This window comes from Cetorhinus maximus, chromosome 15, assembly GCF_964194155.1.
Source record: "Cetorhinus maximus chromosome 15, sCetMax3.hap1.1, whole genome shotgun sequence".
Lineage (NCBI taxonomy): Eukaryota > Metazoa > Chordata > Chondrichthyes > Lamniformes > Cetorhinidae > Cetorhinus > Cetorhinus maximus.
Window position 1 is genome coordinate 80,972,289 of NC_135893.1, and position 14,862 is coordinate 80,987,150.

The 14,862-nt window shown below is 46.4% G+C and overlaps 1 protein-coding gene across 1 annotated transcript in view; it reads right to left on the reverse strand.

Annotated features, from left to right (window-relative positions):
* The window catches only part of LOC144691123 (ankyrin repeat and fibronectin type-III domain-containing protein 1-like), a 753,296-nt gene that overhangs the window by 62,748 nt on the left and 675,686 nt on the right, over positions 1–14,862 (reverse strand). Inside the window, exon 13 of the mRNA XM_078559192.1 lies at positions 4,652–4,867. Within this exon, the coding sequence (XP_078415318.1) occupies positions 4,652–4,867 (216 nt within the window). The remainder of the gene's footprint in view (positions 1–4,651; positions 4,868–14,862) is intronic.

The window sequence follows — 14,862 nt, forward strand, 5'->3', positions numbered from 1 at the left end:
GGACTCACAACATTCAAGTCAGCACTCTGCAGTGAATAATCTTTTTTGGGCCTGCAGGTTTCAGGAAGCCTTCCCTTAGCCTGGGGATGGGAGTTGAACTCTCCATTGGAGGCATCTCCTCTGAGGAGAAAGGGAGGGCTAGAAGGTGGAGGAGGCCAGGAGAGTACATTCAAACTTCAGGGGAGCCGCCTATGGAAGGACAGGTGCAGGCACAAGGGGTGCAGGACCAAGAGGTAGTCCAAGGTGGAAGGGGCCACAGAAGATGCCACTATCCTGCTGTCAGGGTATACAGGCGGCGAAGCAGCTACCTCAATATGTCTGAGGTGCAGTGCCGAAGGAGGCTCCATCTCTCAAGGGAGACAGTCAACTACATCTGTCAGATAATCGGGCCTGAGATCTCCACAAGCTGTGTGGGTGGACATCCCATGCCAGTGGCTCTAAAGGTCACAGCTGCCCTCAACACCTATGCCTCTGGCTCCTTCCAAGGGTCAGTGGGTGATCTTTGCGGTGTCTCCCAATCAGCTGTCCGCACTTGTGTCAAACAGTTTACAGATGCTCTGTTCAGGCATGCATTGACCTTCATTCACTTCCGTTGGGACCGGGCAAACCAGATACAGTGAGCCAGAGGCTTCCCGGCCGTTGCTGGCTTCCCCCAAGGCCAGGGTGCAATAGACTGCACACATGTGGCCATCAAGGCGCCAGCAGGTGAGCCCAGTGCCTTCGTCAACATGGAGGGCTTCCACTCCATGAACGTGCAGATAGTGTGTGACCACCAGATGCAGATTCTACAAGTCTGCGCAAGTTACCCAGGCAGTTCCCACGACGCCTACATCCTCAGACACTCCCAGGTGCCGGGGCTCTTCAGTGCTCCAGCCCGGCTGGATGGATGGCTGCTGGGTGACAAGGGCTATCCCCTTCTCCGCCATCCAAGAACAGAGGCTGAGCAGCAGCACAGTAGGAGCTGCGCCTCCACAAGGGCTGTGGTGGAGAGAGCCATCGGTCTTCTCAAAATGCACTTCCGATGCTTGGATCGCTCAGAGGGCGCACTCCAGTACCCCCCAGATCGTGTGTCACTGATAGTGGTTGCATGCTGCACTCTCCACAATCTTGCGCTGGAAAAGGGGGACGCTGTGGACGGCGAAGATGCAAACGCAGTGGCTGCAGCTGCATACGATGAGTCCAGCAGTGAGTCTGAGGATGAGCACGCACAGGGAAATGCTGAGGGGGTAGGCGCTGACCCGAGCATACTTCGGGGGGGGCAGGGACACCCAGGAGGCTTTAATCCAACAAACCTTCAGCTAGCACACTACATATGGACCTCCAGGACAAGCCTGGGTTGCAGGCTCCATACTCGATACCCGAGTGCAAAATCTGCCTAGATAGGAACATCAACTAAGGGCCTTGTTAATAAAGCTGAATGTCCCACAAATCACTCATAACATTACTGGTGACTATCCGCCTGCAGAAGAAAATAGGCACGCTCAACCACGATGACATGTCCGAATTTAATATTATAACAAAAGGAACTTAAGAAAACAAAATGACAAAGGTGTTAAAAATCACACCAACTCATAAAGACTTCATTGCGGGCCAACACAAAAGCACCAATGATAAACCCGTGGTCTGCCTAAAGTGCCTTATGTTTACTTTTTCGGGTGCTAGGTTTTGGTGCTGCCCCCTCGCTGGGAGTGGCATCTGAGACAGCCTGCTGGCTCTGTTGCCCTGTTGGCCTCGATGATCTTGGTGGTCGTCCTCTGGCCTGTGGACACTGTGCTGGCCCCGCCTGGGAGGGAGCTGCCAGTTCCACAGCTGGCGTCTCCCCAGTCGTCGCAGCCTCACCAGATGCAACGGTCACTGGCAGAGGGACGGAGGAGCTGCTGCCCTCATCTGGAGCGCCCTGAGAGGAGCCCACAGAGACGGCAGGCAGCTGCTGCACCGACGTGAGGTCACTTTGGACCTCCCTGCTCACCATGGATGGAGGGGCACCGAACTGGGAAACTTGGTGCCCAGACCATCTCCCACACTGGCACTGACCAACTGAGGTCAATGCCAATGTGAGGGCTTGCTGGTCCGAGCGCATCTCTAGGAAGCCCTGATTGGTCTCCGGGAGGAGCCTCTCCACATGAGTCACCACTCTCTCCATGGAGGACGCATGGCGCTTGGCCATGAGGCTCATTGCATCGGCGATGGTCCACGTAGACTCCTCCACCATGGACACTAAGCCAAGCATAGCCTCATGTATATCCACCAGATGCTCCTGCACTACCTGCTGCATTTCCTGCGTCGCGGACGGCTCCAGAGGCACATAATCAGGCACCAACTGAGCATGTGCCTGGTCCCCTGCAGTCCTCTGACTGCTGGCGCCATGGGCACTCTCTGTCTCTGCCAGTTCCTCCAGCGACTGTGAAATGCCCTCACCGCTGTGCCCCGGGACACTAGCCTAATGTTCTAATTCCCACCGAGGTGCTAGTATCTGCGCTAGTGCCTAAGTGGCAGAGATGGTGTCAGTCTGAGACTTCAGGGCCTTCAGGTGTGAGAGAGGGCCCCTGCTGCTCCTCCTCCCGTCCCTGCTCCGCTGATGCTGAAAAGAAGAACAAAGACATTGGATCAGTTAACGTGGAGACAATATCAATGTGCATCCCTGTCCCCCGGATTATTATGCGCTTATCCTTCCTTAAGCAATGGTCAAGCCATGTTGCAAACTTCAATCACTGAACATTCAGCACTGCCATGGCTGTTGGGAGAACAATAATGATCTCACTGCTGGGCAAACATACCTGCCTGTGGAACCCCAGCCTCACCGACACCGGTGGACCTGGGGGCACGGTGCCTCTCCAGATCTAGGGCCTCCTGCCTGAAGCGGCTGAGAATCACCAACTGGGCCGGCCCTCCGCCAGTCTTCACTCGCTCGGCAGCATTATGTGCATTCTTCTCCTGAAAAGGAGAGAAGAGCATTGATTAGTGTTACTTGTACCTGGATTCTCTTCGCGGGCGGCCCACCCCAACCAGAGTAGGACATTGCAGGGCTCCAGTGTCTTCTCACCCCGCTGCTGCTGAACACTCACACAAAGATGCTAAGCCTGTCCCCACCGCCCCCGCACCCCCTTGGCCAAATGCTGCCTACATCACATTTGGCACCACACAATCTAACCTTCCATAACAAGGAGGCACAAGCACGTGGAGTGCAGAGGGCAGCAGGTCGATTGGTGCCACGCCACCTTGAAGCTCCCCTCCCAGCATGTCATCACCCTGACTTTGACATGTCTTGGAATTCCAGCACTGCGCCTGGGTGCAGCTCCTCCAGGTTTCCCCCAAAACAGTCATGTGGGTCTCAGTGTACCACATGCTGCGGTTGCAGAACCCATCTCTTCACTACCCTCTCAGGGTGACCTCGGCATGGGTAATATCTGCTGGCCCACCCAGCGAAGGACACATGCCGTTAATGATTCAATGCAGTCACTACACTCAGACTTGGGGGGGGGGGGGGGGGGGGGGGGGAGGACGCCAGTGGGGAAAGCCTACCTGCTGGGTTAAGTGACCAATGCCAGCATGGTACTCACCCTTCCCGAGCGTAACAGGTTGTTGAAGTGCTTGCGACACTGGATCCAAGTGCATGGCACCACATCACGGGATCTCGCGATCTCCGCCACCTCCTCCCAGGCACATTTGGTCATGTGAGGGGGGGGGGGGTCCTCCTCCTCCCGTCCTGGGGCACGAGGACCTCCCACCGTGCTGCCACCTCCTCGAGGAGGGCAGCAAGGCAATCATCAGAAAAATGAGGGGCACAGTGCCGCCCTGCCCTACCCTCCTGCCTGGCCTGCTCACCAGCAGCGCTCTGAGGAGTCCTTCCACTGGCCATCATTCGCAGCCTTTGAAAGGCTGCAGGAGATTTTTAAAAGAGGTCGCCAGGTCACCGGCAGTCATTGCAGTCCCGCCGCTGCCCGCCCACTCCCGCTGTCCTTGGGAGCTGCGTTTCACGCTGGGCGGGCCTTAATTGGCCCGCCCGCGTAAAAAGGCGGCGCGGACCTGATTGCAGGCGGTGATCGGGTCCCCGCCTGCCCGCACCCACTCCCACATGGCCCGCCCTAGTGGCAGAAAATTCTGCCCTAGGTATCATATGGAATACAGGCAACAGTGTTAAGCTGGTGAAAAATAAATCCACAAAAACCTGCACACAAAGGATTGTGAAAATATAGAATGGGACCTGGAGGCAAATTCAAATCAGTATTTAAAAAGGATAGGGATATATATTGGAATGAAAGGAAGTTAATGAATATACAGATAAGGCAGGAAATTAAAGTCATAGAGATGCTATTGTTCACAAAAGTGGCAGAGTGGGCTGTATAGGACATGTTCTAAATCGTTTGTGCAAGTCAAGGGATCGAACAAGATTGAACTGTTTGACAAAACCACTAATCCTAGAGCATATTTCTCTTCCTGTGATAAGTGCCCGCTCATCACTCATCAGTCGCCCACAGATGCACAGAAGCTCATCATGAGATGATCACAGGCATAGACCTGAAGCTCAGCAGGGTGGCCCCTGGACAAGACAGTGATTGGGATTGCAGCTCTTGACAAAAAGTTAGTCACGTTGCACTACAATCTTTTCCTGCCTATTTCATGCCAGCTTGTATTATAACTAATATCCTACATGGAGAGTTGATAGCAGCATATCCAGTGCTGTGGGGTCTTCTGGAGAGGAAAGTGACTTGCGTTGAGTCTGGAACTTAGACATTGGAGTCCACCTGACATTCTCCAGACTCTGGTATGAGCTCAGTTCTCTTAGGGTCACAATCAGTACATTCCCATGCTTGTCTTTGATGGACTCGAAGTATACATGGCCAAGATCTTGGGTTCCGAGCAGTGCCTGCAAAATAAAGAGAGCATAAGAAAAAGAAGGATCAGAGAGACACTAGCTTAAAGCTTTTTTCTTCACTTTTTATTCTTTCATGGGAAATGAGGATCACTGGCATGGCCACCATTTGATGCTCATCGCTAACTGCCCTTGAGAAAATGGTCCATGTGGTGTAGGTACTTCACATTGTTGTCAGGGAGGGAGTTACAAGATTTTGATAGAGCGACAGTAAAGGAACAGCAAAATATTTCCAGGTTAGGTTCATGTGTGGTTTGGAAAGGAACATACAGGTGGTGTTCCCATATTCTGCTACTCTCATCCTTCTAGTTGGTAGAGGTTGCAGGTTTGGAAGGTCCTGTCGTAGGAGCCTTGGTGAATTGTTGCACTGCATCTTGTAGATGGTACACACTGCTGACACTGTGTGACAGTGGTGGATGGAGTGTATGTTTAAGGTGGCGGATGGTAGCCATTGAAGTGGGTTGCTTTGTCCTCGAAGGTGTGGAGCTTCTTGAGTGTTGTTAGAGACGCACTCATCTAGGCAAGCAGAGAATATTCAATCACACTCTTGACTTGTGCCTTGTAGATGGTGGACTGGCTTTGGGGAGTCAGAAGATGAACTACTTGTTGCAGAATTCCCAGCCTCTGGCCTGTTCTTGTAGATTATATGGCTTTTCCAGTACAGTTTCTCTGCAGGGTGTTATGTTGGGGATTTAGTGATGGTAATACCACTGAATGTCAAGGGAAGATGTTAGATTGTCTCTTGTTGGACATGGTTATCGATTGGCATGAATGTTATTTGCTACTTATTGGCCCAAGTCTGAATGCTGTCCAGGTCTTGCTGCATCTGGACACGTTCTGCCTCAGTATCTGAGGAGTTACAAATAGTACTGAACACTGCAATCATCAGCAAACATCCCCACTTTTGACCTTATGTTGGAGGAAAGGCCATTGAGAAAGCATCTAAAGATGGTTGGGCCCAGGACAGTATCCTGAGTGATTCCTGTAGCAATGTCTTGGGGATGAGGTGATTGGCCCCCAACAACCACAACCATCTTCTTTTATGCTTGGTATAACTCCAAACAGTGGAGTTTTCCCCTGGTTCCAAATGACATACAATTTGCTAGGGCTCCTTGATGCCACCCTCAGTCAAATGCTGCCGTGATGTCAAGGGCAGTCATTCTCTCCTCAGCTTAAAATGTTAAATTATGAAGACAGGTTGCATAAAATTGTTTTGTATTTCCTTGAGTTCAGAAGGTTGAAGGTAATCGAATTGAAGTGTTTAAATGGTAATGGGATTTTCTCCAGTAGGAGAATCCAGAACGAGGAGACATAACACTAAGATTAGAGCTAAGCCTTTTAGGAGTAAAATTGGGAAGAACTACATCACATAAAAGGTGGAGAGAATCTAGAGGACTCTCCCCCAAAAGGTTGTGGATGATGGTTCAGTTGAAATTTAAGCTTGAGATCAATATACTTTTATTTAGTAAGGATGTCATAAATATGGGTATGAGGCAGATCAGTAGGGTTGGGATAGAGGTTAATCATGATCTAATTGAATGATGAAACAGGTTCAAGGGGCTGATGGCCTCCACATCCTCCTATGTTCCTCAACTAGTAAATAGATAATAAATAGTTTCCCATTACTACATTGAACCAAGATATCAATATCATCACTGGGTCAAAATCCTGGAACTGCATACATAACAGCACTGTGGGTGTACCTACACAGCATGGACTGCAACAATTCAGAAAGAAGCTCACCACCATATTCACAAGAGCAACTGGAGATGGGCAACGAATGCTGATCTTGCCAGTGACACCCACATCTCATGGAAGCAGCGTGCCGTGATTTCTTTCTCAGACTGACTGACAAATACCTTCAGAAACAGGACTATAAACAAATAAATTTAAAAGTGTGTTAAAAATCTACTCATGGAGCATCTATTATAATATATCTTAAAACAGCTGAATTACATGATTTTGCCATTCCTTCAAACTTTTCTCACATAAACCAAGCGAACGCTGTAACCAATATGTCAAGGTCACCTGGGACACAATTCTGTGAATGCACAATGTTTTAAAACATGTATCATAATAGAATGTTTTTTAAAAGAATATATTATTTATGTTTTCTCATCAGAATGAGTTGGTTCACTTCCAATGACAGGCATCCAGTGTTCAATATGCTGGAGCAGGTACAACATGGAGGTTAGATACAGAGTTAAGCTCCCTCTACACTGTCCCATCAAACACTCCCAGGGCAGTTACAGTATGGGTTAGATACCCAGTAAAGCTCCACCTAGCGGATGAGCCTAATTACACAAGTTTCTAGTATGAATGTGGACATAGGAAATATGAAAAATAAGAACAGAATATACAGATTTAAAATGGAGATTGAATTACATCTACATGCCCTGGGTTCAATTATCCCTGCATCTCTCATTCCAGTTGGCTGAAGTCCACTTCCTTTTCACTGCCTATATTATTAATATTTTACTTCAGGCAGTGAGATTTGCAATTCCGTTTGCATTTAATGAAAGTTTAAAAGAAGGTTGCACTCAGATCTGTGGAACGATCTGGAGCAACAGCAGAGAATTTCTTAGTGCCAATCCAATATGTGGTGTGGGTGCACATCCAAACTAACCACACCCGAGTGCCCATTCCTCTATGTGAACCACAGCCAAGTGACAGCCATAGCCAAGCCAAATCTAGCCCTCACAAAATTTCCACATGGCTACAGCAGCCAGGAGAATGGTAGCTGATTTTCAGTATGTAGGGAATTTATTTCTTTACAACCTCTTTCTATAAGGGTTTGGGGTACCACTTGGACAGTGTCACCGATTGTGGACGGCACAGGTTTATTTCTGATCTAAGCCACGTTGTATGTAGGAAGCTGAGGTGACAATGTCTTCCAGCGTGGACTAAGAGGTGACCTAAGTGAAACCTTTAAGATCCTGAGGGGTCTTGACAGGGTGGATGTGGAGAGGATATTTCCCTTTGTGGGAGGATCTAGAACTAGGGGTTATTGTTTAAAAATAAAGGGTCACTCATTTAAGACAGAGATGGGGATAATTTTTTTTCTCTCAGAGTCTTTGGAACTCTTCCTCAAAAGGCAGTGGAAGCAGAGTCTTTGAATATTTTTAAGGCAGAGCCAGGTAGATTCTTGATTAACAAGGGGGTGAAAGGTTATTGGGGGTAGGCAGGAATATGGGGTTGAGGTTACATTCAGATGAGTCATGGCCCTATTGAACGGCAGAGCAGGCTTGAAGGGCCATGTGGCCTACTCCTGCTCCTAATTTGTATGTTCGTATGAGTGGAAATCAGGGGAGAAGGTAAGCAGTAGAAGTGGGTCTACATAGGGATAAGTGGTGAATGGGGTGACACTTAGCTCGGTTCTCAGGCCACTGCTGTTTCTAATTTATATCAATGGCAGGGATACAGAACTTGAATGCCAACTGCTGAACTTTCCCAATGATCCAAAACTTTGAAAGGCTGTGGCATTGATGTGGCAGCTGAGAAATTAGAGAATGAGTTGAATAAAATACTTAAGTGAGTAGAAGAAAGGCAAATGAACTTTAATGCTGTCAATTGTGAAGTACGGCACAAAGCAAAGAAATAGATAGCACACACAACAATGACATGCATTTATATAGAGTCTTTAATGTCATAAAATGTTCTTAGGCATGTCAGAGGAATGTTATCAAACAAAATTTAACATTGAGTCACATAAGGAGCTTCTTAAAGGATGAAGGAGAGGTGGAGGGGTTTTTGAAGGAAGTTCAAGAGCTTAAGGCCTTGGCAGGTCGTGAGTGCAAAGCCACCAATGTTGAAATTATGGATGTTCAAAAGGTCAGAATTGGCAGAGTGCAGATATCTTGGAGAGCTGTAGGGTTGGAAGAGGTTACAGAGATAAGGAGGGGTGTGGCCATGGACAAGGCCAGGGAGAGAAATCATGGGCCCTGGTGCTTCTCCTGTTTCCGGGTCCCTAATTCCCCACCCTTCCAACCTCCCTCCCACCTTTAACCCTCCCCTTCATATCCTTTGAGTGCCCAGAATTTCAAACCATTGTCACAGTGGGGTTGAACTGTTTTACATAGGGTTAGCAAAGCTTTTTAGCTTTTGTACTCTATGCCTCCATTTATAAAGCCCATTGAAAGTTCAGGTTTTAATATGGTGCACTTTACAACCACAGTTTTGTCAGACAATCACACACAACTCGGTAATACGCAACCAGCTCTGCTTCTTTGAACCAGGCCCTGTGCAATATCCAGACAGCAACATCCAAAAGACTTCAACCTTACAAGGACCATAAACAAGAATCCTATATAGGAAGGATGTGATTGCACTGGAGGGGGTGCAGAGGAGATTCACCAGGATGTTGCCTGGGATGAAACATTTAAGTTATGAAGAGAGGTTGGATAGACTTGGGTTGTTTTCATTGGAGCAGAGAAAACTGAGGGGCGACCTGATTGAGGTGTACAAGATTATGAGGGGCGTGGGCAGAGTGGAGAGGGAGCAGCTGTTCCCCTTAGTTGAAGGGTTAGTCACGGGGGGACATAAGTTCAAGGTGAGGGGCAGGAGGTTTAGGGGGGATGTGAGGAAAAACCTTTTTACCCAGAGGGTGGTGATGGTCTGGAATGCGCTGCCTGGGAGGGTGGTGGAGGCAGGCTGCCTCACATTCTTTAAAAAGTACCTGGATGAGCACTTGGCATGTCATAACATTCAAGGCTATGGGCCAAGTGCTGGTAAATGAGGTTAGGTAGGTAGGTCAGGTGTTTTTCACGTGTTGGTGCAGACTCGATGGGCCGAAGGGCCTCTTCTGCACTCTGTGATTCTGATTCTGTGATATACAAATTAGAATATCTTGAACTAACAGTGACATGTTCTATTGGTGCATAACTCCTGGTTTTACTTCCAAGTTTAAAAATAGCAAAACCTTCAGGTAATAGCACCAACCAAGGTTAACAGAAAAATTACATTTTGCATTGAGTGATAAGTATCGTTTCATTTTAAATAAAAACCACACTTAGTATATAATAGGAAAGCAAAGTACTGCAGATGCTGGAAATCTGAAACATAAACAGAAAGTGCTGGAAATAGTCAGCAAACCAGGCAGCATCTGTGGACAGAAACAGAGTTAATGTTTCAGGTCCATGATCTGCATTAGTTCTGGCGAAGAGTCAGTGACCTCTGTCTTTCTCTGCAAAGATGCTACCAGACATGCTGAGCATTTCCAACCCTTCCCGTTTCTATTGGAACAAAAATAACTGCTTTTGCCAGCCCTCCAAAAAGCAATCAGACTTCTTGTGAGCCTTTCAATCTCCTTCAGCACAAAATCCAGCAGCAGCTGCCTGAGGTCTGGTTTGGCACAACATTAAACATGAATTTCAAATTGTCAGGATACTAAGATCTCATACTGGATTTTTTTAAATAATATATATAATATATATATATCCTCATGATTAAGTTCTAAAATTTTAGAACTGACAATGACCTTTTAAAATGTCTGTGACCCTGAACAGAAGAGCTACCACGGCAGTATCACAAGAACTTGTGATTCGTTATCTCTGAAGAGACACTAATGACCCCTGTGGGCTGCAGAGACCAAATTCAAATAGATCTGTACAAAGGCCATCTGCATTTCATAAGCCAGGCTTGGCCAGCCGGAGCCTATCCGTTTGCTGGGACAAAGGACCCTGCAACCTTTCATTTACGTCTTAATGATTAGAACATTTAACCATCTTGGGAACCCAGATGGGGGATACACAACCTTTGTCAAAGACAATGTGGAGAGGTCGGAGTCATGTGACATGAGCCTCTAGCTGGTGGAACAAGTTATATTGCCTTGTGAAACTACAAAACCTCAGTCTGCCATTTTAACATCTATAACCAGCTGCACAGAAAAGGGGCTCTGTCCAGATTGAATCCCTATCTACATTGTTTCTACTGGAACTTCTGTACCATTGCCAACAAGACTGATTCATCTCTGCGTGCTTATCTCCTCGTGTGAAGGCAACTCTACTGGAAAAATTAATTGTACAGCATCAAGTTTCAATCTGCGGACCTCCGTGAAGGATACGTCATTGGACTTTGATTCTGTGCTCTGACATCACATGAAACAATAACTATCTTCTCTGTGGTCTTCGCCCTGTAAATCTTTCCTTTTTCAATCCCTCTTTTATTGTATGAGCGCTCAGGGGGCTATGTGGCGAAACCAACCCCCCAACCATGTTTTGAGTGTGTGCAAATAAACTAACTCTTTGAGTTCATCCTATCATAAGTTTGCTATGGGTTTATCAATAGAATTGGATCACACCAAGACTGAGGGGTTGGGAAATACACTACTGCTTATAAAGGGGGAAATCAAAATCAAAACACCTTTCGGATGGATGGTCAGAGGAGAAGTCAGGGCTTTTTTAAATTAACCCTCCGTCCTGTCCGTAACAGAAATTAAAAGTTAAGGTATGAAGAAAATATACACATCTTTCTGAGCCAAAAAAGTCAATGTCAAAGCAATAAATTACTCATAAGAAATGAGTAATTAATAAAGAAGATCATTAAAAAGTGTCAAGCAGCAGAACTATCAAGTAAAACTCTTTTTGCTTTTTCACTTAAGAAGCAGAGCTAGAGAGAGGCAGACTAGGCCCCAAGGCTTGGTCACCAGGGTAGGGAGAGAGAACCGGGGCCGAGCTGAGGAGTTGAGTTTAATGAACACCGACCTTGCGTTTGCCTCTGATGGTGCAGACTCCAAGCTGGCCTTGGTGGAATTCATATGAAAGTAGGAGTCAGAAGCAGGTTGGTTTTTAGCCTGGGTTTTCTGCCTCTCCCAGCGTGGTGTGGATAGGTTTTTAGGGAGGAAGGAGGAGCAGGAAGGGGAGAGTTTGTCCCCACACTGAGCAGCCTTTTTCTGAGGTGTTTGTGTCCGGTTCACTCCCAGTCTCAGGGTTTTCACTCTCTTACTTTCTTTCAATGGAGGACTGAGGTCGACAGGGAACATAGGAACTTAGAGCCCTTAGAAGAACACATTCAGAAGCAGAAACATAGCCTCCTGTAGAGGAAGTAAAGCCTGAGCCTGTATTGGAGGAGGAAGTTGCTGAGGACCCTGTAGTGAAATTTCTATCCCCTCCACCTGCCAATCCAGCACCTATTTGGCTGAGGATTCCAGGAAGTTCTCTTGGGCTTCAGTAACAAGTAAGAATCTGCCTGCTAATGGTATTCTCCCCATCATTGGAATTGCACTTGATGTTGTCAAACCCTCAACACCACAGTCCTGATCAAAGACAAAACCTTATTTAAGGATGGGTGTAAATGTGTTGGAAGCAGTTCAGAGATTTACTAAACTAATACCTGGGTTGGGCGGGTTGTCTTATGAGAAAAGGTTGGATAGGCTAGGCTTGTACCGCTGGTGTTTAGAAGAGTAACAGATAGAATTAGAGTAGGCAACAGTAAGTTATTAGATGGGGTCAGAATAAGCAGGAAAGTAAAGAAGCCTAAATCAAGTGCATGTATGTGAATGCATGGAGTGTGATTAATAAGATTGGTGCACTGCAGGCACAGGTTGACAAATGGAATTATGAAATTATTGCTATAGCAGAGACCTGGCTCAAAGAAGGGCAGGACTGGGCATTAAATATTCCTGGTTACAAGGTGTTTAGGAGAGACAGGGGAGGAAGAAAAATAGGGGGCGAGTGGCAATATTGGTTAAAGATGGCATTACAGTACTGGAGAGAGAGAGGATGTTTCAGAGGGGTCAAGGACAGAATCTCTCTGGTTAGAGGTAAGGAATGGGAAAGGTGCAATAACATTGATCGGTGTAGTATATAGACCACTAACTAGTGGAAGGGATGTGAAGAAATTCATTTGCAAAGAAGTTACAGAGAGGTGCAAGAGTTATAGAGTAATTACAATGGGGGATTTCAATTATCCAACTAAAGACTGGGATAAGAGTAGTACAAAAGGACAAGAGGGGCGAGAGTTCCTGGAATGTGTTCAAAATAATTTTCTACAGCAGTATGTTTCCAGTCCAGCGAGAGGACATGCACTTTTGGGCCTGGTTCTGGGGAATGAGTTGGCGCAAGTGGATCAAATATCAGTGGTACAGCCCCTAGGGGACAGTGATCATTGTATCATAAGGTTTAGGGTAATAATGGAAAACAACAGAGAACAATCCAGAGCAGGGATAATTAATTGGCGGAAAGCCAACTTTGATGGGATCAGAATGCATCTGAGTCGAGTGAATTGGAATCAAATTTTGGCAGAAAAGGCAGTGGCTGAACAATGGACCACCTTCAAAGAAAAAGTATTGCAGGCAATGTCAAGGTATATTCCCTTGAAGGGGAAAGGTAGGACAAATAAATCCAGAACATCCTGGATGACGAGAGAGATAGGGTCAAGATGAAAAGGAAGAAATGCGTGTACGACGGATGTTAGATAGAAAATACAATGGAGAATCAGGCTGAATATAGAAGGACCAAAGGGGAAGTGAAGAAACTAATAAGACTAGCAAGAAGAGAGCGTGAAAAGAGGCTGGTGGCGAACATAAAAGGGAATCCCAAGGTCTTCTATAAGCATGTAAATAATGAAAGGGTGGTAAAAGAAAGAGTAAGGCTGATTAGGGACAAAAGAGGGAGCTTGCATGTGGAGGCTGGAGAAATAGCAGAGATATTGAATGAGCACTTTGCATCTGTCTTTACAAAGGAAGAACTTGCTATCTAGGCTGAAGTGAGAGAGGAGGTAACTGGTACAGTAGAAGAACTTACAATTGAGAGGGAGGAGGTGCTGCAAAGGCTACCTTTACTTAAAATAGATGAGGTACCAGGACCGGATGAGATGCATCCAAGGGTACTGAAGGAAGTGAGAGTGGAAGTTGCAGATACAGTAGTGATAATCTTCCAGTCTTCCTTAGACACGGGGGCAGTACCAGAGGACTGGAGAGCTACAAATGCTACACCCTTGTTCAAAAAGGGGTGCAAGGATAAAGCTGGCAACTACTGGCCAGTCAATATGACTTCAGTGGTAGGGAAACTTATGGAAACTATAGTATGGGATAAAATCAATAATCACTTAGACAAGGGCAGGATAATTAAGGAAAGCCAGCATGGACTCATCAAGGGAAAATCATGTTTAACTAACTTGCTGGAGTTTTTTTGAGAAGGTAACAGAGAAGGCTGATAAAAGAAACGCTGTTGATGTGGCGTATATTGATTTTCAAAAGGCATTTGATACAGTGCCACACAACAGACTTGTGCGCAATATTCTAGGTCATGGAATAAAAGGGAAAGTAGGCACTTGGATAAGGAATTAGCTGAGTGACAGGAAACACAGAGTAGTGATAAACGGTTGTTTATCAGATTGGAGGAAGGTTTTAGTAGAGTTCCTCAGAGGTCAGTGTTGGGACCCTTGCTTTTCTTGATATATATTAATGACCTGGACTGTGGTGTGCAGGGCATGATTTCAAATTTGCGAAGATACGAAGATTGGAAATGTTGTAAACTATGATGGGGATAGTCTTGAACTTCAAAAGGACATAGGCATGTTGGTGGATTGGGCAGGCAAGTGGCAGATGAAGTTCAATGCAGAGATGTGTGAGATGATTCTTTTTCGGCAGGAAAGATATGGTGAAACAGTATAAAATAAAGGGAGAGCCTCTAAAGGAGGTGCAGGAACGAGGGACCTCAATGTATATGTACACAGGTCATTGAAGATGGCAGTGTGTGTTGAGAGAGCAGTTAATAAAGCATATAGTATCTTAGGCTTTATTAATAGGGGCATTGAGTACAAGAGTAAGGAGGTCATGTTGAACTTGTATAAGACACTAGTTAGGCTTCATCTGGAGTACTGCATGCAGTTCTGGGCACCATACTTGAAGAAGGATGTGAAGGCATTGGAGAAAGTACAGAGGAGATTCACAGGAATGATTCCCGGGATGAAGAACTGTAGCTATGAGAATAGACCAGAGAGGTTGGGACTGATTTCCTTGGAGAAAAGAGAGGAGACTTGATAGAGAT